The 26,454-nt window shown below is 41.5% G+C and overlaps 1 protein-coding gene across 1 annotated transcript; it reads right to left on the reverse strand.

Annotated features, from left to right (window-relative positions):
* Positions 1-575: 575 nt before the first annotated feature.
* Positions 576-26,247, reverse strand: Gnl2 (G protein nucleolar 2). Its single transcript, XM_026393386.2, has 16 exons — positions 26,071-26,247; positions 24,470-24,554; positions 23,432-23,526; positions 21,556-21,695; positions 18,812-18,996; positions 15,450-15,516; positions 13,899-14,057; positions 13,220-13,333; positions 9,288-9,416; positions 7,813-7,917; positions 6,914-7,072; positions 6,604-6,717; positions 2,521-2,975; positions 2,007-2,086; positions 1,386-1,477; positions 576-809 (listed from the first exon to the last, which is right to left on the reverse strand). The coding sequence occupies exons 1-16, from the start codon at positions 26,132-26,134 to the stop codon at positions 657-659; spliced, it is 2,196 nt and encodes a 731-aa protein (XP_026249171.1). The 5' UTR covers positions 26,135-26,247; the 3' UTR covers positions 576-656.
* Between the last annotated feature and the right edge of the window lie 207 nt (positions 26,248-26,454).

Genomic DNA, 26,454 nt, shown 5'->3' on the forward strand with positions numbered 1-26,454 from the left:
CTGGGAAAACTAGTCCCACAAGAGCTGTGTTCCTAGAGCACACCCCACCACTCTAATCTCAGGTTGCAAGCCACAGCTTTGATCCGTACCCAGTGTCTTGAGGAATTATAAGTCCACTCAAGTGACCTGCCTGTGCTGCCATCTTCATGGAAAATAACTCCATTCCCTGAGGTCTGTGGTCCCATGACTCGTGACAGCAAAGCATGCATGTCCTAAATGGGTCCACTTAATGAGGGACAAAAGTTGCCAGAGCTTTTTTCTCATATCTTAAAAGTACGGCCAGGTATACCAAACATCCTTGAAACACGCTACAGCTCTATGAGCTTCCACACACGCTGCTGCCTGGCAGTTCAAAGGAAATTACCATTCTGCACTCTGCGCATCTCAGACCCCATTTCAGCACACAGACAGCCAGAGGCACACTTGGAGGAACTCAGAGCTGACTCAAGTGTTTGGAGAGGTCAATGGACTTGACGATGGAACTCAGTAGGGCTGAGGGCTTTATTTTCACCGGCACCAGTGAATGGCTGCATCTGTCAAGCCTCAGAACACATGCACTGCGTCCTTAGAAATGCCAAGTGGGCATGAAGAAAATGACTACAATTTCTAATTGTATATTTTTGTATAATATAATTTAATAAACAATTTTTTACATGTTACTGCTTATGTCTGAATCTTTTGTGTCTGTGTTTTTGTCCCTCAGAGTCATTGGTCTTCTTTTTGTTCCTGTTCCTATTTTTCACGTTGTGTGTTTCATAGTAGCGCACACCAACTTTTCTGGATTGCTGCTGCCGTGCTGCTCGCCTTCGCTGCAAAAAAAAAAAAAAAAACCCCAATCAAGCGCTGAAAGTCATAAAACGGGAGCCTGTCTCTTACCACTCCACCTCCCTTACAACTAGTGAAACAGGGCTAAAGAGAGGTCCCCCACACAGACCTGTTGACCCCTTCCTGATTCACATTTGGTCCAGCCCCCAACCCCACCTCTGATGCCTGAATCCTTTGTGGCATTCCTGAAAATCTGTTCTCCCTGGAGGGCTTGCTCCAGCTCCACAGCGCGCGGTCACAAAGCTGTTCTCATAGAGGTCAGTGATCTGCCTGCCTAGCCAGTTCTGCTCCTCGGGTCATCGGGACCACACAAAACAACCAACTCTTCCAAAAGGTAGGTCACAAAGTGGAAGATAGTACCCAGGAACAAATTCCATGGACTTATGACATCTGTCCAGTTGGCCACCTCTTGACCCTATTTAAGTGACTTCAACCAGGTAGCTGAGGTCTGGGGTTCCTAGGATTCAGCTCTAGACCCACATTTGTTTCAGAAAGTGCATCCTGAGAACTGCACTTCTCCCTACTTTCTACACCTGGGTCTTGGGAACTAAAGCACTTACTTCCTTAGATGTAAGTGTCCTTGGAGTTTTACTTGAACGTTCTTCTTCCCTCTGAGCCTTCCGCTTCCTTCCCTTTTTAGTAGGTGCTGGATCTAAATGATACATAAAACACACATTCAAATTTTCTATTCAAAGTTTGCCCTTGACTTCCACGGTGGAGAGGAGGAGGAAGGTGGCCAGTGGATGGGGCAGGTGAGCACAGCATACAGTAAAGCAGGACAAGGCAGGGTGGGGAGGGTGCCAGGTCAGGTCAGACCACACAGACTATAGCAGGGTTTGCTTTCGTGTTACATAAACACTCCTGATGTGGAAGCTCTCAGTCAGAAGGGGTCAAGAACAAATTCATGTAATGTCCCTGCTCCAATTTGTCTGTGGACCCACCCTTAGATTCTTAGACTAACACTGTACCCTTCTTAGAAAGATGATTCCTGAATTGCCAAGTTAATCCTGACAAAGTGAACAATGAGAAGCAGATAACCCAATTTTTATGATTAATACTATGGAGAACCAGGTCATGTATCTGTGTGGATGCCAGTAGAGGTCACCTGGAAGTTCCACTTAGGTTCCCAAAATTCTAAAGATGCAAATCACATTTAAATGATTTAAATAATGTATCTTCACCTATATCATTTTCTTCTTTAGATGATTTTCTCTGTTCTTCAGGTTTGGCGAAAACCATTTCACTTAACCCCTTGGATATTCTGAAACAGAAAAGCAAAGTAATGAAGCGGCCCAATATTCTCTTCAGTCACCTGCAGCAGGGTGCCTTGGAGACCTGCAACAACCTCTAAAATAAAGAAACTCCACTCCTGTTTGCATGGTTAACACCAGGGGAAAAAGTTGGTGGAGTTCCTTGGGCATTTCTAAGATACTGGATAACTAATTTTCTCATGCTTCAGGGAGCTAAATGTGACAAGATTCACACAATTTCTTCTTAAAATCTGCAATGACCGCCACCCACACACATGTACTGCCAGGATAGGGGTGGGTAGGCTCAGTGGTAGAACATTTGCCTAGTGCACTCCAGGCCCCAAGTTCCACCCCTAGCACTAAAAACAAACACACCCTTTCCCATACTTGTGGCAAGTTTTGGGGAAAAGAACAAATGCAATTCATTTAATGGTGAAAATATTACCTGACGGCTGAAAACTTTTTAGCTTTGGCTTTGTTTAAAAACTTCTGGTATTTTGCGATCTTCTCATCCAGGGCTTTAATGACTGCTTTGGTGTCACTTTGCCCTGGCTCTTCCAGGGACTCCTGGTAAGACTCGGCCTCATCTTCCTCCCCTGGCTGCTCCTCTTCTTCCACCTCCTCAGCAGACAAGCTTTCCAGATCTTCTTCAATATCTGACACCTCCACAGGAACCAGGTCATCCCCAGAAAACTGGGGCACTACATTGATTTTGCCAAAGTTCTGGCGAACCCTTGTGAGGATCTGTTGCATCTCTGAGCTGGCATTGCAGGAACTGTCCTCTTCTTTTTTTCCCTCAATGACGGATTCTGACCCTTTACCTACAGTTTCTGTGGTTTCCTCTTCTGGGTTGTTCTGGGTTGTTTCTGTGGCAATTTCCAAAGATGAGGGTGGTGGAAGCTATTGAGGCCAAGAAGGAGCAGAAGCCGGGAGAGAAATAGAATCAGAAAAGGAAGCAAATGCCTGAGCTCACACCTTGCTCTTGAATGAGCAGCCAACATCTTAGAACCAAGAGAAGTATGGAAAATATCTACATTTGAGTCACATCCTTCATCTATTCTAAGCCAATATATGTCAGATCCAGAAACAAAGGATCAAAGGAACTGATATGCACTTCTAAAAGATGCACCCATTTTAACAGTATTGAACCAGGGAAAACCAATCGATCATTTAGTACAGACAGGTAATGTTCCCTAGATGTTCCTGGAGAGTACTGTGATGAACATGGAGCTACTGAGATAAGCACATGCCACCATATGAAGATGAAACAAGAGCTGAACAGTGAGCAGGACCAGGAGAGGCATGTGAGGAGGAGGTGTCTTAAAAGAAGAAAGTCCAAGAATGCTGGAATAACTGGATTTTTTTTTTTTTTTCACAGAACTCAAATGATTTCCCAAAGAAGAGCAGGTAAGTAGGGCTGAGGAAGTAGCTTGGTGGTGGAGTGTTTGCCTAGCATGCACCAAGTACTAGACTCAATCTCTAGCTCAAAAAAAAAAAAAAAAAAAAAAAAAAAAGAACCAGTGGCAAAGCACTAAATTCGTCAGGAATCTGTAAAATCCAGGAGGATTGTCCATTTTTCTAGTGAGGCAATTTTTAGCTTTCAAGTTCAAGAGGTTTCTGCATCACCAATAGAGAAAAAGAAAGGAAAAAATCACAGCGTAGGAGAACGTAATAGTTTTGGGGGCTAGGTTAGATATGGAATCCAGGACCTTCTGCATGCTAGGCAAGTACTCTACCACTGAACTACACCCCCAGCCCCAGCAGGATAGTTCTTAAGAATTATGTGAACTCATTACCTAAACTTAATGACTAGAAAGGAAAGAAGGACACAGGCTCACAAGCACACAGACTTCCAGCTGGTTTAGACCCAGCCTCCTGCCCCTCCAACTCAGCCAGCCACTTCTCTCCAGCACTCTGCGCAGGCCACAGACACCCCATCTCAGGTGCTCTGGCTGTGCTGCTCCCCTTGCCTGGAATGTTCTCCTCCCAAGATACCTGAAAGGCTTCAAACCTGAAGTTCACTGCTAGAAAGCTGCTTCTCAGAAGCCCGTTCCAAGCTCCCTACTCACAGGAGAACTTCTCTGCCTGCCTCAACACCTTACCCCGGTTGAGTTTTCCTCATAGCACATGACACTTCTTGATACATTTTTTAATGTATGTATTTAAGGAGACAGATAACATTTAGTTTTTGCCCCAGAGCTCCTAAAAATCTTGGCATTTCCTGAGGGCCAAGGGTCTCTTTTGCTATTCATAAGCCCCTTTCCCTCACACCTGCATTTAAGTTAATATGATGACTTATGATGGGATTCCCAGGTAGCTTCAGAATGGAGGCTGGTCTCCAGAAAGACAAAGGCATGACCTTCAGCCCCACCCCAACCTCTGGGGAAGGAGGCGGGGCTGGAGCCCAATCACCAATGGCCACTGACTTGATCAATGTGTCTGTGTAATGAAGCCTCATAACCATTCTTCCCTGATGGGGCTCAAGGGCTTCCAGGATGACGTGCCTGTAGACCATGAAAGCACCCGGAAGCTCCCTGCTCTTCCACCCATGCTCCAGGCATCTCTTTCACTTTGCCGTCCCTTACTTACCTCTATCATCTGTAATAAACTGGTAATCATAAAGCAAGCACCTTCCTAAACTGTTTTGTTCCAGAAAATTATCAAATCTTAGAACCCCTAAATGTGCAATCAGTAGGGCCTAAGTGGGAGTTGTCTGGGAATCCCACTGGCAGCTGAAGTGAGAGCAACCTTGTGGGACACAGCTCTCAACCCGTGGGGTCCACACTAATTCCAAGAGTTAGTATAAGAATCCTATGAAATTGCTGGACACACAGCTGGTGTTAGAAAACTGCAGAATTGGTGTGGGGAAATGATACATATCTGGGGACACGCATACGCACACAGAGGAATATCAGGCCCCTCCCACTAATCACTGCAGCATCTCCAGTACCCTGAGGGCTCGGGCCACAGCAGATCCTCCACTGGTGGAGTGGAGGTGAGTGAATGTCTCAACAAATGAATGACCTAATATACAACAAAAAGGGAGAGGAGCTATTCTGCACAGAATTTGGATGGGTGTGTAGTAGGGGAGAGAAGAAGGAAAATTCATCAACATCACTTCAGATATTTTAAGTTTTAAAAATTTTGGGAGAATGTTCCAACTGGTATTATCTAGCTACAACTACAACTCTGGAAATAGTATCTTTAAGAGGAAACCAGAACTATAAGCACCCAAACAGAAGCAAAATTTGAAGTTACCACTTCAAGAGACTTGGTTGAGTTTTGAAACAGGCCCTAAAAAGAGCCTTGAACCTTGAGGCAGCTCACTGTCCAGGTAAGTCAGGGAACCAGGGAGTTTCCTGACTCAGGTCAGAGGCTCCAAATCTAAGACTTCTTTCCGTAAGCATCACCTCTACATGATGAACTGTGAGCAGGACCAGGAGAGATAGGGGCACATAACACCCAGCCACATCCCCAGTTCTTTCTTTCTTTCTATCTATCTATCTATCTATCTAGGTGCTGGGGATCTACCTATCTATCTATCTATCTATTTATCTATCTATCTAGGTGCTGGGGATTGAACTCAGGGGCACCACTACCCCAGCTCTTTTTTTATTTTTATTTAGAAACAGGGTCTCGCTGAATTGCTAAGACTGGCTTTGAACTTGTGATCCTCCTGCTTTAGCCTCCTGAGCTGCTGAGACTGCAGGAGTGGGCCATCACACCTGGCTCATTCTATATTTTGAGACAGGCTCTTGCTAAATTGCATATAACCTCACTAAGTTGTTGAGGCTAGCCTCCAATTCGTAATTTCTCTGCCTCAAACCTCCCAAATTGCTAGGATTACAGGTGTGTATGATGCACTTGGCACATGGTTGGTTCTAACAAATGTTTGTTAAACAAATGAATCTTAGCAGTGCCTCCATTCCTCATACAGAAGAAAAGACAGAGGTACCAGAAGATCCCTTACATTTAATGAACCTTCTTTCCTAAGGCCCTGTAAGCTGGTATTTAAGCTTGGTCTCCTATTTTATTTCTGCTTATTAGTCTCTGACACCACTCTCAAAAAGTAATGGCGGGGAAGGGCGGGGGTGGTGGTGGCTGGGGCTGAAGCTCAATGGTAGAGCACTTGCCTAGCATATGAGGCATGGGGTTTGATCCTCAGCACCACATAAAAATGCCTAAATAAAATAAAGGTATTATGTTCATCTACAACTAAATTTTTTTTTTTTAAATAAATATAGTCATGGGCCCAGCACAGTGATGCATGCCTATAATCACAGCAACTGGGAAGGCTGAAGCAGGAGGACCCCAAGTTAGAGGCCAGCCTCAGCAACTTAGTCAGACCCTGTCTCAAATAAATAAACAAACAAAATAAATGTTACTGTAGTGGCACTCTGGAATGAGTCACTGCAGCTGAGATAGCTACCACAAAGAAAGATGCTCTACTGAGGGAGGCAACCAGAAGTTACACCACATCGGAGTAGACAATCACGCTTTCCAAGAGTTGGGTCCACCATATTCTTACCTGGGGATCAGCTGGTGGCTCTGCATTGGGTGGCTTGACGAAGAAAGGAATCCGGCCCCTCTGCCAGTCATTGAGAACCATCTTACCCACAGTCCGCAAGTCAGGCTCTCCACCCTGAAATGTTAGGAAAGATTCCCAATTAAATTCAAAGAACAACGCCACCTCCAATTTGGGGGCACTTCAGCTGTCGCAGCTATCACTTTTTGGTAAGTTTTACACTGTTCACACAATGCACACAGAATAGTTCCACACCAAACACACACATGCTTGTAGTGTATAGCAGCCCAAATTCTCTCAGACTCTGGATCACCTTTAGTAACTTCCCAGTGCGAAAAGCGAGCTTCCCAAGAAAGTCCTCAGCGTTCTCCCAGGAATCAATCTTGTACGTCTTGCTGATATATTCTGGCTTTGCCCGCTCAAGGACAGCACCAATGTGGTCTTCAGGAGTCTTAATTTTTTCAACTTGAACCTACATGTGCATAGAAATCTCTTGCTTGTAAAGAGGTAGGGAAGTTTCTGGTGTTCTTCATAACATGAAATAGGTTTCAGTATCACAGGGCCAGTGGACTTGGCAGGAGCCTCTCTCTGAGATGGCTACATATGGCTGGCAGCAGGAAGCACCACTGAAAATACCAGAGCCATGGAGCCCAGAATTCAACTTTTCTAACAGTTCACCCAAACTGTGTGGCTTCCACAAGCAGTTTGACCATGGAATGCTTCCTGCTACCCATTTGCAGAAATAGTTAACAGCCTGCCAATCCCAGAACTCGAAAAGAATGGAATTGTTTTAAGAATGGAAGGGAAGAATGTACACAGGATGCATGGTTAAGGTCAAGGGGAGCCTTCAGAGTTTTTGATTGTATTCAGAAACAAGTGAGGAAATGACTGGGCTCCAAAATGACTCAACCCATAAACCCTCTAAGATGAATTATCACTGAACATAAATAGGCCCTGCTTCTCTTTGGATCCTGTGTGTAAACTACAAACTCTGCTACAGATGATACTGACCAGATATGCTCATGGTTTCACTAACTCCTCAAGCAGGCTGAAGTGGAGAGAGAGGCTGCCCTGTGCAGTATCATGTGCCCGAAGTTTGGTTGGACAGGCTGACCTGAAACTGCCTTGTGAATGGGAAGAAAGCAAAGGTTCCCAGTGTTCCTTAAGAAACTTCCCAAAAGGCAACAGAGGCTTTGGGACCAAATTACTCACAACTCCTTTCAGCACAATGTCTGTTTCCGAGTCCTCAGAGGGGTAAACCACACCTGGACAGTCAATCAGGAATATGCGCCGCATCAAGGTGATGTACTGCCAGACCTGCAGTTGAAAGCAGAGACACCCCTCAGTCAAATGCTCAGAGCTACACTTCACACAATCACACGGTTGCTACAGTAGAAGCGCAGAGTGAAGGGAGGAGTCAAAGCAAAGCAACCTGCAGGATAATCCAGTACTTTTCTCCTGTTTGTGCCACACCCACAACACTTCCACCAAGGACCCAGGTTTCATCAGCTAAAAGTGCAAAAATTATGCAGAGACAGGATTTTCATTTAGCATCACACAGAAACACCCAGTGAACCATTCTCTGGGTTTAAAGTGGTCTGGAAGCAGAGTACTGTTTGTCTCTTTACCTCTAAACCGAACCATGTTCCCTGGCCCTCCAACTCTCGGATTCTACCAGAAGGTGGAGTTTTCTTTTTTTTGTGGTGTGTGTTACTGAGGACTGAACCCAGAGATGCTCTACTACCAAGCTACATTCCAAGCACCCCACCATTTTGTTGATGTTGTTGTTTGTATCAGGGACTGAACCCAGGGGTTCTCAACCACTGAGCCACATCCCCAGTTCTTTTTATTTTTGAGACATGGTCTCCCTAAGTTGCTTAGGGACTCATTATATAGCTGAGACTAACCACAAATGTACAATCATCCTGCCTCAGCCTCCAGAGTCGCTAAGATTAAAGGTTTGCACCACCATGCCTGGCTTTATTTTTGAGACAACTATCTTGCTAGACTGTGGAGTCTGGCCTCAAATTTGTGATCTTCCTGGCTCAGCCTCCCAAGTTGCTATGGTTATGAGTATGTGCAACCATGCTCAGCCAGGAATTCTTAACCCTAGCAGCTTGGGAGGCTGACAGAAAAAATCACTAATTCAAAGCCAGCCTCAGTAATGGCAAGGTGCTAAGAAACTCAGTAAGACTGTGTTTCTAAATAAAATAAAAAATAGGGCTGGGGATGTGGCTCAGTGGTTGGGTACATCTGAGTTCACTACCCAGTACCCACCCCCCCAAAAAAAAAGTAAAAGGCTGGTATGACAATTTGAAATAGGCTTAAATATAAATGGCCTTAACTAAATTACACCAAAGCTACACAGTGGCATAAGAAGTATGCTCAAGTCTTACTGAAATGGAAAGCAAAACAAACAACAACAACAACAAAAAAAAAACCCCTGGTACATTCAAAATTAGTATATGGAGAACTAAACTGCCAACAGTGGTTTTATCCAAGCAAAGCAGATGGGGCTGGTGGTGTGGCTCAGTGGCCTCATGCTTGCCTAGCATGTGCAGGGCCCTGGGTTTGATCCCCAGAAGAAAAGAAAAAGTGAAAGGGGGAGAGACAGAAATCCCTATGTCTGAAACAATCACCCATGACAGAAATAAAATACGCGGAAGTCAAGTCCAAGTCAGACGTACCTTGGTTTCACCTGCAATGGGGGCCACGTTACAAACTTTCTTGGAGCGCAGTGTGTTTATCACAGAGCTCTTGCCAACATTTGGGTAGCCGATGAACCCCACGCTGATCTGTTTCTTATCAGTGTGCAACTGTGCAAAAAGGGAATACACACCACATCTGTTCAGTCATGAATATCCCTTAAGATAAACTGCTAATTTGCTGAAGGGTATAGCACAAACCTGTTGGTACATGATTGGAAGCCTAGACACATACCAGCTACACAGCCTCAGTGAGCTGCACACAAATATTGATTAATAAATCAGAGGCAAGTCATTTCCTCAGTATCCACATGAAATTACCCTTGAATGTTTTAAGGTTAACAATGTGTAGGGCAAGAAAAAATTCATAAAAATTGAATGATAATTTCAAGGAATAACAAAAAGTCCTGAAATTAAATGTTGGGTACCTTTGAGAAGAGGACTAAAAGCCAAAGGCCCGGCTCTGGCAAGTGGCCAAACCCCTTGTTCCCCACCCTCACTCAGCACAAGCACATGGCTTCTCTATTCCCCAAGAAGTCCAGGTCCTCAGGAAATCTTGATTTTTGAGACCCTGCATGTCTGAAAATGTTTTATTTTCTAACCTGAAATGGATCCTTTTAAATATACCAGCAGCAAAAGGCTGTTTCCCAAGTCATACACTCAAAGCCTAAGTATCAAACAGTGAGACCTTGTTCCTATTCCCAGAGAGAGCTCACGACCCAGCAGCTGTACTAGGGATTGATACAGAGGTGTTCTATCACTGAGTTACATCCCCAGCCCTTTTTAAACTTTTTTTTTTTTTTTTTTTTTTTTTAAATTTTGAGGCAGGGTCTTATTAAGTTGCTCAGTTTGGCCTTGAACTTGTGATTTTCTTGCCTGAACCTGCCAAGTTTCTGGGATCTCAGGTGTTCCCCACCACATTTAGCTGGCAGCCAGGTTTATATACCTGCCAGGGCTAGAAATTAGAAGACTGTTTTAGAGATACAACCATAAGAAAAAAAGACCTATCAACAGTGACATCTGGGGCTGGGGATGTGGCTCAAGTGGTAGCGCGCTCGCCTGGCGTGTGTGTGGCCCAGGTTCGATCCTCAACACCACATACAAACAAAGATGTTGTGTCTGCCGAAAACTAAAAAAAAAAAATATTAAGAAAAAAAAAAAAAAAAAAAACAGTGACATCTGTTTTACAACAAAATATCTGGGTCACTATCTAATCACCCCACAATGAAATCTATCAGTCAATAAGCCACTATGCCAAAAATTTTTTTAAAAATCATTTTTTGGTGCCTTATTCCTTTGTTCAGATGGGATCTTTCTATTTTATGAGGGCAATATGAATTCCAAGGCTTAGGCCATCCTCCTGCCTCGCCTCTTGAGCAGCTGGAATTAAAGGCTCATACCACCACACCAGTAAAGTATTCTGAAATATGGAGAATAACCATTTGAAACACGACTAGCAGAAAAGACAGTAAAACAAAGAAACTTGGAGCCAACAAAGTCAATGTTGGGAATAAGGAAAACTTGAAAACACCACTATCATTAACATTCTCAGAGAGACAAAGAGGATATTATAGATGTAAAGTGATGTATAAGAGGTAGGGAAAAAAGAGGTAAGTAAGAGCTTTCAGAAATTAAAAATTAAGAGTGACCAGAAAAAAATACATTTTGTGACAGAACAATTTGATAAACAAGTCAAGAAAGCTGAGCAAAATAAATAAGTACTAAAATCAAGAAAAGATATGAAAATTCAAGAATTAAGCCAAGAGGCAAAAATCAAATTCCCGAATGAGAAAAAGATGATGGATAGTGAAAAGGAAATTTCAAAAAAACAGACAATACCAGGCTGAATGTCCCATGGAATGCCTAGCTCACTCCACAATAAAAGACCCAGCTTCAGACACAATACTGTGAAATTCCAAAAGAGAAATTTTCTAAAAAGATCACAGCCACAAAGGATTAGGAGACAGAATGGCCTCTGACTTCTCAATGTCAACACGGGAAGCCAGAAGGCAATGCAGTGATGCCGCAACAGTGTGACAGGAGAACAGGGACAGAATGACAGGTCTCTCAAAGTTTCCCTCTAAAGACAGGCACAATGGCCCACTCCTATAATCACAACCATTCAGGAGGTGGAAGCGAGAGGATCACAAGTTCAAGGGCACCCTGAGCAACTTAGCAAGACACTGTCTTAAAGTAAAAAAAACAAAACAAAACAGTTCTTGTGAAGCACCCCTTCTCAGGTAACTTTTAGAAAATAAATTCTCAGGAAACTTTTAGAAAATAAAATTATAACTAATTCAAAGAATTAGTTATAATTCTTTGAAATGTTCTTTCAAGTCTAATTGTTTTAATGCTTTGTCTTTTGTCTCATAACCATAAGTAATAAATTCCTTCAGGAGGGTACAGATGCATATGCCTACAATTCTAGTGACTCAGGAGGCAGAGGCAGAAGGATCACAAGTTCAAGGCCAGCCTTAGCAAATCAGCAAGACCCTGTCTCCAAATAAAACATAAAAAAATCAGGCTGGGGATGTGGCTCAGCACCTCCTAGCTTCAATCTCCAGTATCCCCCCTACCCACATCCAAAAAAAAAAAAAAAAAACCACCATAAAACAAAAACAGAAGGAGTAAATTGGACAAGAATAAAAGTGATCCAACATAGGAAAGAGCCCTGGGAATGAAGATAGTGAAAGGAAATCCCAGGAAGACCACAGCAGGCCTAGGAATAGTCAGTTCCCGTCAACTGGAGAGAGGACCAAGGGCTGGCCACCAAGGCAGATCCTGTTACACGTGGACACATTCCCACTCTACCAGAGCATCTCTGGACTATTAGTAATAGACACAAACATAAAAAGAACAAATTAACACCAGAGAAAAACAAAGGTTTTCATCAGAAAGGAATTCTAATCATATCACAGAGTGACTCAGCTATACTAGTGTTTCACACAAACATAACAATATAAACACTGATTGAATAATGATGTGGTCCAACACTGTCCAATTCTACAGGGAAAGCAGGAGGAGGAAAGTACGTGTGGAGGGAAAGTGACTGTAAGAAATCTAATTACTACTGGAAGTATGGCTCGGTGTTATAGTCATATGCTTAGCATGCATAGGCACTGGGTTCAACCCTCAGAATGTACATGCGTATGCGCGCGCACACACATCTAATCCTCACTTTCCAGAATAGGAAATTAAAATTTGTATCTTAAACAAGGAAGAGAATTAGGGAAGTTTAAAAGATCAAATGATAGGCATGTGTTAACAACATGAAGAAAAATACCAGAAATGATGGCCAAGAGTACTTGGAAGTGTTTCCTTCTGGGAAGAGGGAAAGGGGGGCACAGGTGACATGTGTTTTTCATTAGAAGACAGGTAGAATTAATCAAAAACACACACACACACACAATTACAGATAAGAGCATGAAGATAAGTTTTAAGACATCTGAGAGAGTGATTTGGTCCCAGGGCATCCATGACAACTGGCATCTGAGGCTTGAATGTGGGCAGCGCCCTCTCCAGGCCAAAAGATGATACATAGGCCCCGAGGGAGGAAGAAGCAAGGTAGGCCTTGCAAACCAAAGAAAGAGAGGACAGCAACCCATCGTTTCTAAAGGGAAAGAAGAAAATACATTGGTAAATTGGAGCTTGTTTATTTATAATGTGGACACACAGAATGCAGGGAAGACATCCACCGGACCAGAATGTGGCAGAAAGGGAATCTAGGAGTGGGGCAAATGTGGAGTGAGAAAACACCTCGGGATTCCTCATACTTCACAGGCTGTATGCATTTTTACATCTCTAGAATACATGGAGGGAAGTGAGGCTGGCAACTTTTGATGCACAGCGGCAAGTGATCTGCACACAAACTCCCAGCTATCAAACTCCTAGAACAACAGAGCAGGTCTTCATACCTTTCCAAACTGCCGAAGAAGCTGAATGAAAGCTCCTTTGCCAAAGGGGTTGGTGAGACTTGCATGGAAGGCAAGGGTAGGATAGTCCTGAGAGAGGACAGCAACCCATCTTTTCTAAAAGGAAAGAAGAAAATACACTGGTAAATTGGAGCTTGTTTATTTATAACATGTGGAAGAATCGAAGCTTGAATTACAGTTTGAATTGTGTTTCAAATGCACTGTTGCCTAAGGGAAAATGCTAGTTATAATTCTTTGAAATGTTCTTTCAAGTCTAATTGTTTTAATGCTTTGTCTTTTGTCTCATAACCACAAAAACAATATTCCAAAAATGCCTTCATTGCTACTAAATGCAATTAATGGAACGCAATGTGGAGCAGGCTAGTAGCTATGGCAGCTGCTGCCTTCTGACAGGGCACACACTCGCCTGTCCTTGGGGGCCCTGCAGCTGTCTCATTACAGACGACAGAGAACAAAAGGAGTTGCTGCTACCCACCATTGGTGAAGCTCACTTTGGTTGTTTCAGTAGAACACTCCAAAAACTACTAAGGTGCTCAAGAGTGCAATACCTTAATGTATTAATGCCTAGAGGCCATGAAACTGATGTGTTAACAGATTACTCAGAGTGTACAAGAGCTGAGTGGCCTTGAGAGTCTTGTGTTTTATCAGTAGCTGTACTTACTGTGGCCCAGGTTGGAACAAGGTCACATTTGTTAAGCACAAAAATGAGATGTTTCCAGGGTTTTTCCTTTTTTAAGTAAGCCTCAATGTGAGGGGAACGGGTACCCATTGGATCTCTAGCATCAAGAACTTGAACAACAACATCTGATGAATCTATCACCTGTGAATTCAAGAGACAGAAATGATTTGCTACAGTACAGAGAAAATTAAAGAGAGATGACATTTAAAAAAACTAAGGAAATAATATTTAGAGACAACCACAACTCAAGTCTGGTGAGAACAGATGCTAGCCAACCTCAATCTGACACTTGAATGTGGGCAAGTGATGAAAAAATTCAAGATTTTTCAACCTGTAACTATTTGAAACTTAACAAATTTCAAATAGGAAAGCCAACTTGGATAAGACCTATTTCATCACATAACTACTAGAGATTATTAAACTTAATCTATCACTTCCATAAGTTTCTAGTATTATAAGTCTCGTGTGTTTTTCTAGAAAACGAAATTATTTAATTTACCTTTATAGTCTTAGTTTCCTATTATGATGCTGTTTAATTATGAGACTATGCTTAAAGGTCTTTCTTCCTAGAATATTATTACACAGACTCAAAACAAACGAGTTAGGGGCTGTGGTTGTGGCTCAGTGGTAGAGCGCTTGTCTAGCACATGTGAGGCACTGGGTTCAATCCTTAGCACCACATAAAAATAAATAAAAGGTATTGTGTTTATATACAACTAAAACAAAATAAAACCAATAACTCAACCAGTTAAAAATCATTGTTTGGGGCTGGGGATGTGGCTCAAGCGGTAGCGCGCTCGCCTGACATACGTGCGGCCCGGGTTCGATCCTCAGCACCACATACCAACAAAGATGTTGTGTCCGCCGAGAACTAAAAAATAAATATTAAAAATTCTCTCTCTCTCTCTCTCTCTCTCCTCTCTCACTCTCTCTTTAAAAATAAAATAAAATAAATAAATAAAAATCATTGTTTGGATCAGGCTTTTTCCACCAACAAGCTCGTAGGGTATTAACCCTTTCCAGATAAGAGTTCTCAGCTATAAAACAAAACAGCTGGACTAATTTAAAACTTCTCATGTGGCTCTAACCATGTAAGATGAATCTAAATAAGAACACCATTTTGATAGTAAATCTAAATATCAACAGGAAATATATGAATGCATAAGGTAGCTTTTACTCTTATAAAAGAAATTTTTAAAATGCAATCACTTACAGGTTGGGGTTACGGCTCCACAGAAGAGTACTTGCCTGGCATGTGTGAGGCACTGGGTTCAATTCCCAGCACCACATATAGACAAATTAATAAATTAAATAAAAGGTCCATTGATAACTAAAAAAACATTATTTAAAAAAAATGTGATCACTTACAACAAAGGCAGTATGTGCCTGGCTGCAACATCCTGGTTTCTTTGGGAGGGATAGAGGACAGAATGGGTCACAGAGTCTGTACTGTGACACAGCATCCCTATATCAAAATCTGTGCTCATGAGGGTACAAATCACTCACTCATTTGTGAGAATATTAGAGTCTTACCTTGTAGAGCTCACCCCATATTCTTTTGGACTGTCCCTTTTTGTAGATCTCTTCTTGGGCTTCATTTCTAAATAAGAAAGCACTCCAAATGAGCAAAAGAAGCACTATCAAGACTAAAAGGATGTTTTAGGGAAAAGTCAACATAACAGAGAAAATGGTATCAAAACCAGTAGAGATGGACTGAAAACAATTTTACAGAGAAATGTTTTTGTTTTCTTTTTTGCAGTACTGGGGATTGAACTGAAGGCCTTATACATGCCAAGCAAGCACTCTACCACTGAGCCACATCCCTAGTCTGCAAACTAAATTTTAAAGTTTTCTGTTTGTCTGTTTGTACTGGGGATTGAACCCAGGTACACTTAACCAGTAAGCCACATCTCCAGCCCTTTTTATATTTTATTTAGAGACAGGGTCTTGCTAAGTTGCTAAGGCTGGCTTTGAACTCAGCCTCTGAAGCGGCTGAGATTACAGGCATGTGCCACCATGGCTGACTCCCAGGTTGAATTTTAAAACTAACCATACCCAAGTGTCCATCAATAGATGAGTGGATAAACAAAAATATGATAAACACATGAATAGAATATTATCTAGCTTTAAAGGGAAAGACATTCTGGCACATGATACAACATGGATAAACCTTAAAGACATTAAGTGAAATAAGGCAGGAACAAAAGGACAAATACTGCATGATTCCATTTAACAAGAGGCAGGTACGTAGGTGAGTCAAACACTTAAATGGTAGTTAACAGGGGCTTGGGCAGAAGGGAGCAGGAATTAGCACTAAAAGGACACATGGTTTCAGTGGGATGAAGTTTGGGAGGTGGGCAATGGTGATGATTGTATAATGTAAATGTACTTAATGCTGTTGAACTGCGTACTTAGGAATGGTAATTTTTTTTTTTTTTTTAAATACCAAGGATTGAGCCCAGGGGCACTTTACCACTGAGCCACATCCCCAGACCTTTTATATCTTGAGACAGGGTCTCAGAGCCTTGCTAAGTTGCTGAAGCTGGCCTCAAACTTGTGATCCTTTTGCCTTAGCCCCCCAAGGTGAGTGGGATTAAAAGCAGGTGACACCACTCCTAGCTTAAAATGGTAAATTTTAGGTATATTTCACTACAGTAAAAAACTAACCAGCTGTAATGAGGCTCAATGTCAAAGAATCATGAAATATCCTTGGCAGGATCTGAATCACATCTATACTCCATAGATACTATGTAAAGTAAGGACATTTTTTCGATAAATGACATTTTTAAGAATCTGTTTATTTACTAGTTTCAAAAACATTTACCCAAGGAAACAAAACAAAAATAGCTTTGCCTTTCTCCATTACCTACTGTACATTTTGGAGGAGGAAAAAAATTCTAATCAGAAGAAGACATGAACCCAACTAGAAAGTTCAAATAATTCTTGTAAACGGACTTGCTGCCTGTTTTTGCTTGGCCTCAAAAGGCCTAACATTATCTCTAGGAGGTCCAAAGCTGGTGGGCTGACAGCAATGAGGTCACATTGCTGCTATCATTGGACAATGCCCCTTCACATTAATAGGGCAAAACCTCCCTCTTGTTAGAGAGACTTATGGGGGAAAATGGAGCCCTGCAGTGTAAACCTCTCAAGAGAAGCTAAACTAGAAAATGTGGCAGCAGTCCATCGAAAAACATACACACATTTAACACTATAATGTGCCCTGTAGGATTTATCTTTGGGGGAATAATTAAGGATGAAAACGATTTAGCCACATTGATTATTCTCCCTCAAGTTATTTACCATATGGTAGAACCATAAACCAGCACAAATGTCTAAGTTGGACTGGCCACAACAAAATACCGCTGATAATAAACATTACGTGTAGGTGATTGACATGGATATATATTATTTTTTGCGGGGGAGGGGATTATTACTGGGGATTAAACCTAGGAGAGCTTTACAACTGAGCTACATCCCCAACACTTTAAAAAAAATTTTTTTTTTTGTACTGGGAATTGAACCCAGGAACACTTAACCACGGAGCCACATCTCCAGTCCTTTTTTGTATTCTAGAGATAAGGTCTCACTGAGTTGCTCAGGGCTTCACTAAGTTGCTAAGGCTGGCTTTGAACTCACGATCCTCCTGCCTCAGCTTTTGGAGCCACTGGTATTAGCACTACAGGGCTCCATTTCCCCGAACAAGTTTCTCTAACTAGAGGGAGGTTTTGCCCTATTAATGTGAAGGGGCATTGTCCAGTGACAGCAGCGAGGTGACCTCATTGCTGTCAGCCACAAGCTTTGGACCCACTAGGGATAATGTCTGGCCTTTTGAGGCCAAGCAAAAACAGATATGTGCCACTGCACCCAGCCACCAATTTTATTTTTTAGTATTGAGACAGGATATCTATCGCTAACTTGCTGAGGCTGGCTTGGTTTTGTTCTTATATTTTTTTACCAGGGATTGAACCCAAGGTGCTTAGCCTCTGAGCCACATCCCAGCACTTTTTATTTTGAGACAGGTCTCACTGGGTTGCTTACAGCCTTGCTAAGTTGCCGAGGCTGGGTGTAATCCTCCTGCCCCAGCCTTCAGAGCTGCTAGGATTACAGGCATGCACCACCACACTCAGCAAATATATTCTCAGTAACACAGGAAAACACAAATAAAAGACAAGTTAAAATAGATGTAACATATTATATTTGTAAATAAAAAATGAGCATAAGAAAGACCTAAAAGGATATGTATCAGTGACTGATTCTGAACCTTCTTTGGGTTGTGGATCCCCTACATGAATTTGATGAGAGTTATGGACTATTCCTCTCTTCAGCTCCAAAACAAAACTAAATGAAAACAAAACAATAAAGTTCCACTACTTGGAGCTGGGGTCATGGCTCAGTGGTAGAGCACTTGCCTAGCATGTGTGAGGCACTGGGTTCCATTCTCAGGACGACATATAAATAAATAAATGAATAAAATAAAGATCCGTCAACTTAAAAAAAATTCCACTACTTCAGAGGATCACAGGCCACCATAAATACTCAGTGGTTAATTGTTAACAAAGTATTAAAAATTCTTTTAATGAAGTAATGGAATTATGAATTATTTTCTTTTTGCTTCATTTTTCAACTTAACTGAATTTTCTAATTTGTCTGTGATGGGATATACTACTATTATAATGATGAAGAAAATATCATTTATTTTTATTTGGGGGAATGAAGAGATCTGTGACAATCAAGCCATCCTAAATAGTTTTCCTACTGGACTGAATTCCACCAATATTTCTGGTCTAAGGGAACAGGAGAACTCTCTATATCAACCCTTCATACAGGCAAAATAGGTAAAACATTTTGTTGCAGAGGAGCAAATGATGAGACTCATGCAAACTTTGACAGCGTACCTCACACCAGTATCCTCAGTTACCAAATCACGATCCTTGCCCTTGTCATAGCTGTCAGTGGACATTTCAGCATTTTCTACGAGAGACTGCATATCGCTTGCAAATAGGTTTGGCCGCTTCCTCTGAGACTTAGGGCCAAATGTAGTTTCAAAACTTTCAGTATCAAGAATGTGCACCTTTGAGTTCTAAAGGGAAAGGAGAATTAAAGGTAAAACTAAGGAAAGCACTGAGGAAAAGCAAAAATTTAAAAACCAACCCGGTAAAGGTTTTCTGCCTTTATTTTTCCAGAGCTCAACACACATTTGAAATCTAAGTGAACATGAATTTGGTCTAGTTTCAAATCAGAAATGCTTATTTAAATAGCACAAACACTTGTTCTATTCTGAAGTTCTGTGAGCTTCTTTGGAGAAACACAAAAGTAATAAATTAAAGCAAATATGGATAGTTGTGTTTAAGATTTGCCAAAACTCTGCTTTATTTCATTTATCATAAAGTTTAGTCAAATGTAATTAAGGCTACAATAATGAAAAGTAACTTATCTTTTCTTTTTTTTTTTTTTTTGAGTTTTCAAATGAGTGCATAAAGTTTGCCAAATTCACAGATTTTGTCAAGGACAATCATACTCAAATTTGTGTTTTTTTTTAAACCAACTGTAAATGCCAACCTTTTCTTGGAAGTTAATTTCTTTCATGTCGAAAAGGAATCGCTTGTTTTGTAAGATGCATTTTAGTTTCAGATAACATTTTCCCTAATTTAGGTAACATTTTTATTAAACGCACATGGAAAGTCTTTTGATGAAAAACATCTAGCAAAAGTCCAAAATAATACTTTAGATGTGATAAAAGGAACTTGATACTAACTAGAACTTGATGTGCGGTAAAGGAGTTACAGGCATAGGAATTCTTGAAGCAGGATAAAAGTCAAAGATTGAGTTAGGATCTATCACGTAACAGAATGTTGAGAGCCAACAGAGAACCACCTTTAAAAAATAAAGTAAAATCACCCCCTTCCCCTTGATACAAACTCCAAACCTCAGGATGACAGAACAACTTTAATTGATCTCCCCTTCCAACCTTTAAAGATCTTTAAACTACTATCACTTGCTTGGATTCTCTAATCCACCTCTTAGTTTATTTGGTATCCTCAGGGAACATCCCCAAAACAGAAGAATCACATTTTGCACAGGAATTAGGTTCTAAAATCAAGTATGACCAAAACTATTCCTGAATATATCTTAGCTTAGAAAATACAGTGTCCATAAACCTACTACATTGTACTTATTAAAATACACATGTAAAGTAAGTTGCATCATTTTTATTGTATTGCTACAGAAATACAGTTAATTCTTTTGGGTATAGGTAAATGAACACAGGGCACTTTATTACTAGCTACATCCCAGCCCTATTTTATTCTTAATTTTCTATTTTGAGACTGTGTCTTGCTACACTGCTAAGGCTGACTGGAACCTGTGATCCTCCTGCCTCAGCCTCCACATTAGCTGAGATTATTAGCGAGTACCACCTCACCCAGACAGAAATACAGTAATTCTAATACATAAAAGCTGAATGTGCAAAAGTCAAAGTATATCCGATTTGACTAAAATGTACAGAATGAGATTTCAAAGCAAACAGATATCACACTAAAATAAAATAGGTAAGGGCTTTCAAGGCAAAAGCAGAAAACCTACTGATTTAAGAATTTTCCTGCACCATAATCCAAGCTGAGTAGTCCAACTGCAGACCCTTCATCCTACATATCAGATATTTAAGTACTGGATTTTAGGAGCACTGAGCAACTAGAACAAGCAACAAAGCAAAAAATCTGTAATAGAACCTCTCTGTTTTTTCCCATAAACAGGATTCAATAGCTGGTTAGAAGATGGCTTTAGGGAGAACAGACAAAGAGAACAAGGGAAATGAGCAACTTGCCTGTGGTTCATGAATTGTACTCATGTGTTTCCCTGAAAGAAAACAGCCATTCCACTAATAGGTGCCATTCTTTTAGTCCATCATAAAACAAAACCTAATTGACAAAACCTGAGGCAATAACCAGGCCTTGGTTTTTATTTTGTTCTGCAAGTAAACACTTTTCTTTGAACTGCTTAATCCATGTATGCATGTCAATGTTTCCTCCCCTCCTTATACTGGAACTGAAGTGTATGTACTGGCTATGTTTCTGGGAATTATTATTCAATGCAAGCAAAAACATGCAAGCCAACATTAGGCGATGTCTGTGTTCCATGTGACACTCATCCCACTCTTGCCAGATTGTCCTTCCAACTCCAGCAATCAACAGCCAATGTGAATGGCACCTTTTCCCTAGGCTGAAAAGCATTTCCAGGGGCCTCACAAAATCGGAGAAGCAAGCAACACCAAAGGCCTCCTTCCAACTCGGTCCGGTCCTAATCCTACATTTCCCCCCAGACTGATGGAATTACCACTAAGACAAGTTTGCATACCGAAGAAAATGTTAAGGCTCACAGAGAAACCTAACAAAGGGTACATGAAGGGACAGAGGAAGGACTAGAATTCAGGTCTTGCTTGAAGACCTGTTTTGATTCACTACACTACAGCATGTTCCTCACAAAACTTGATTCATACTAAAAGTGAGGACCCTAACGAAGATAAACAGAGAAGTCTCAGAAAGTTCAAAGTTTATTAAAGCCAAAGACAAACAGGTTAGACAGGTTGCCTGCATGCAGTCTACCTGAGAAATTCTATCACCAAAGATACCCTACATCTTACATGAGGCTGGATTCGGTCATGGAGAAGAGACATTGGTAACTTGCTTTGCTTCATGACAACTTTGTATGGATCCTTCATAACTGTATCCATTTCCTCTTGAAATTTTTGTAATGATGCTTGCTTAATCACACGTGTGTTTCCTGTTTTACAAATAAAGAATGTTGCCATTTAATAAATAACTTAGTTTTACTTCTATACCCACCTTCCCACCAATACAATGAAAGGCATGATGCTAAGTTACTCTCCAAGCACCTAGACATCCAATCCCCAGTCACATTTTCAAACTTGAGAGAGGAAAGGAAACAACCAAGAAACTGCCTTTTCTGCATTCATATACCATGAATTAATCTACTACCCAGACATATAAGGGAATTTAACAGTTTTCCAAGCCTAATTTCCTGGCTGAATGAAACTGAAAAATAAACATCACCCTATGGGACTAAGATTTGAAAAATGTCCTACTTCCTTCTCATACTGGCAAAGAAATCTGGAGCCAATCACAGCTCGTCAATTGATGTAGACCAGGAATCTTGAAGCTCAGAAACGTAATAGTCGTAGTTACAATTTTTAGGGTTACGAATATTAATCATTAAATTCACCAAAGAGAATAAAATGAAGCCCTAAAACACACCCTGGAGAACATCTTAAGTGACAGATCCTGAAGAAAGTACTCAATTAAATAGCAGCAGCATAACAAAATTCAAAATATCAAGGCACTGTTGATAGAAATGCATAAAAGACACTCCCTGTATGTTAGGCACTATTCCAAGCACTTTACATGTATTTATTAATTTAATTGCCATAACAGTTTTGTGAGTTGGTACTATTTTTATTCTTTTTGTTTTTGTTTTGCAGTACTGGGGATTGAACCCAGAAGCACTTTACCACTGATGTATCTCTAGTCCCTTTTATTCTTAGTTTTGAGACAGGATCTCACTAAGTTGCCTAGGCTGGCCTCAAATTTGTGATCCTCTTACCTCAGCCTCCTGAGTTCCTGAGATTACAGGTTTATTCTCATTTTACATAAGAAATTAAATAGACTTAACAATTTTACCCAAACTCACACAAATGGCAGAAGTTGATTCCAAACTCAGGCACTCTGGATCTACAGTCCCAATACCCATGCTAAATGCTCCTCTACAGTCTTCTTTGACATGTCTTTTTTTTTTTTTTTTTTCTTTCTTTCTTTTTTTCAGTACTGGGATTGAACCCTAGGCCTTGCACATGCTAGGCAAACACTCTAGCACTGGGCTACAACCCTCATCCCCTTTTTGACACTTTTTTGTTTTGCACTTCTAAAGGGGTATCCCAACAAAAAGTGTAAAAGATACTCAAAAGACATTGCCATCTGCCCCCAAGCAAGGAGTTCAAACACCAGGTAAATGATGACCATCACATATCTTACCAATGGCCATGGGAAAAGCTCAAAAGTCAAAAGGAAGAAGCCTCAATAGGAGATAGTCTATTCACTCCTGGAAGCACCAACAGTGAGATCCACTCTGGGAGTTAATGGCACAAACACATCTGCAAGGCCACCTTTCAAACAGTAATCTCTCTAGGCAACCAGAAATTAAAGGGTAAGAGTTCCAAGGTCTGCAAATGCTAGTCATTAAGGATTGTTTTTATCTGCTTAAGATGGTTCACTTACAATTAAGAATGATAAGCTCTATTCAAAAAGAGACTTAAGAAATCCACCACTTTCCCCAGTACTTCTTCTATTACGGGTACTTTTTATCCCTTCCTCCTATAACTTTTGAGTTTCACTCACCAAAAGCTCCTTTTAGACACTTAAAATGCCTTTTAGATGTTTAAACATTCTAGTCTTTCCCATACAACGTTCGTTCTGTTGCACAAAATAACAAGGGACAGTACTCACCAAACCATTTAATATTTGGCTCTACTCGTGCCACTGTGCCAGAAGCTACTGTTGACTGATACTGCAGAGGCTTAATCACTTTACCACGACTGTTCCTAAATTGAGGAAATAACAGATTCTGGTTTGACGACAGAAGAAAGGCAACACAAAAGTTTGGTTTACAGAATACCCTTTCCATCAAAAGGACTTTTTTTTGCTTTTAAATGATCATGCAGTACAGATTTCAGTAAACAAAAAGTACTTCTATATTTGAAACAGATTGCCCAAAAGTCATTTAACCTCTTGCAACAGAGCACGTAATGATTTCTGCTAGATGAGTAACAATGCTATGTTTAAAAATCTGCTCACTGTTTGTTTGCTTTTTTAAAAAAAAATCACATATTTGAGTTTTTTGGTAATTATTTGAAGCCTGGTTTAAATGAATTTTAAGTAGAGGATGATTTATTCTGGAACTCAAAATTCTAAAACAAACTGCAAAGAGGTGACTAAGGCAGATTAAGTTCACTGACGTTTGTGTTTTAGACACATCTTTTAGAACAGACGAAGAATCTAATTACCAAACAAATTAAGACCAGCTAGCAAAATGCCACACTCAGCAAGTCCCTAGGGTGGAGGCTGCCTCAGCAGAACTGAGCTGGGATGAGTTTCCAAGTGCCACAATGTTGTGATCTAAAAAGTCTGGCACTGAAAAACAGTTTTTCTAGCAGTTTTCATAACTATATACTTTGATTTCTACCTGATGGATATTTAATTCTGAGATTTAACATGCCCTTGGTGGAGACCTGGGCTGTGAGGAGCAAGACACTTGTCACCTGTTGAAAGTACTATGAAACAATCACTATTTCACCATCCACTACCCATGCATTTAGCCAAAAATGAATGACTTATGTTGATGACACTCATATAGAAGTGGTATTTGACAACATATTACTCCTGTTTGGGGAAAGTGAGGGTGGGAACACCAAAGGCTTAACAGGTCTCAGCTACAAGTCAAGGGTACAAAGGAAAGGGGAAAGGATGGCAATACCCAGTCCTCACCTGCGCTCCTTTTGTCTATACATATTCAGGCGGCGGATGGTGGCACGGTCCCTCATGTTTTGGCCTCCTGCTCCCTGTACTCGATCTAGGAAGGGCAGAAGTAAACAGTACACTATTTGATAACCAATAAGGATGGTCACTGCTCAAATTGAACCATGTAGCTCACCCACACTGTACAAACTACACCACAAAAATCTCTATTTTTTTCCATATGTTGCTCCAATAAGCTATTACTTAAAGCTACATGGTATGAAAAATGTATCCAATCTTTAATCTTCAATATGATTATATATGATAATAGCTAATATTTTAGCTTAATTATGACAATGAACTATCCATATTACAGTCATTATCTCACTTAATCTAAATAATATTCATATAGAGATACATTATGTCCATGCTGCTAGCTAAGAAATGAAGGCACAGACACTTTGCCCAAAGTCACAAAGCTATGAAGCAGCAGAGCCAGAACCAAATCAAAATCTGTGCTCTTACGCTCCAGACACCTATCTACATCTCAGTTTAACCAATACTGGTGCCTGACACATGCAAGGCACCATGGACACTACAGTTTTAAAATGGAATTGTTCTTAATGCTCCAGTTTCTTAACTTCCTAATTAAAAACTTGTCAATTTTAGTCTAATTAAAATAAGTAGGAATCCTTCCTTCTACCCCAGAGAGAAAAAGAATGTCAAATAAGCAAGGTAATACTAGCCTAGCTTCTCACCTAAGAAGCCCTTCAAGTCACCTGCTCTTGAAGTAAAAATGCAGTAAAAAACTGCCTGGCATCATAGGACTGGGGACTCTACTAAGAAGTGTGGCCACCATGACAAGCCACATCCTCTATTTTGGTTCAGTCTCTTCACCAAAAAAAATCATGACCTCTGACAGCCTTTTGGGGGCTAATATTCTCAGATTCCAGTCTACAAAAACTGGATTAATTTATCATCCATCCGGGAAAACATTCAACACATGCTGGGTGGACAAAAATTCTTAACCATATTTAAAAACAAAGTTTGATTAACTAAATCGGAATGAAAGGGACACCCGCACCCCCACCAAGCTTATCTTGTTCACCTTGTAGGTGAAACCTTGCCAAAATTTAGACTCATATCCAAAAAACACCTGGACTGAAATGACCATACTTATCTCTCTAGGATTTCCTAGTCATTTTTACCGGCGAGGAAGAATGCACGGGCCCTTTCTCTTTTAAATGATCAAAGCTAAGGTGGCAGGAGAGTGTGGTCATGTGTGAAAAGCCCACCGAGTCGGCCTAGGCCACCCTCAAACTATCTTTCTCTGCATCTCACAGCTGGCGAGGCCCCAAGGCTGCCAGAGGCCCGGGCTTCGCTGTCCCCAACCCCCACCGCCTTTCAACCAGGTGACTGCCGTTTGGCCTGCCGGGCTAGCGAGCTGTCAAACCTCCCGGTGTCCCCAACTGAGAAACCACCTCAAACGCTGGTTGCCTTCTCCCTTCTCATCCCCCAAAGCCACTGGGCTCGAGGTCACCCCAAGCGACGCCACTCAGGTGCCCTCTTCCCCCTCCGACCTCCCCCACGTCTCCTCCAAGCTCCCCCTCCGCGAGCCCCGCAGCCCGTACCCGGGTTTGTGCTGGCCTTGGAGGGGTTGATGGTGCTCCTTCCTTTGAACTTGGGTTTCACCATCTTGCCGACGGGACCGGGACGGTTCTGGCTATCGATGGGTAAACGAGCGCGGAACTCCCCAGGCCAGCCGAGGGAACGCGCGTGAACCACGCAGGACCACGAGCGCGAGGATACGTCACTTCCGCTCGCGCCACTCTCTCTCTCTCTCCCCCGGCGCGACTTCCTGCGAACGCGCGGCGCGCGCCTTCTCACTCCCCGCCCCGGCCCGGGCTCTGGCCCCGCCCCCGCTCCAGTCTTAGGCTTCACGCTGCGTGGACCGCAGGACCACTCCTGCCCTAGCAACCGCCAAGCTGCCCCGCCATAGCAACCTCTAGTTACCC

This window comes from Urocitellus parryii, chromosome 11 (assembly GCF_045843805.1).
Source record: "Urocitellus parryii isolate mUroPar1 chromosome 11, mUroPar1.hap1, whole genome shotgun sequence".
Classification (NCBI taxonomy): Eukaryota; Metazoa; Chordata; class Mammalia; order Rodentia; family Sciuridae; genus Urocitellus; species Urocitellus parryii.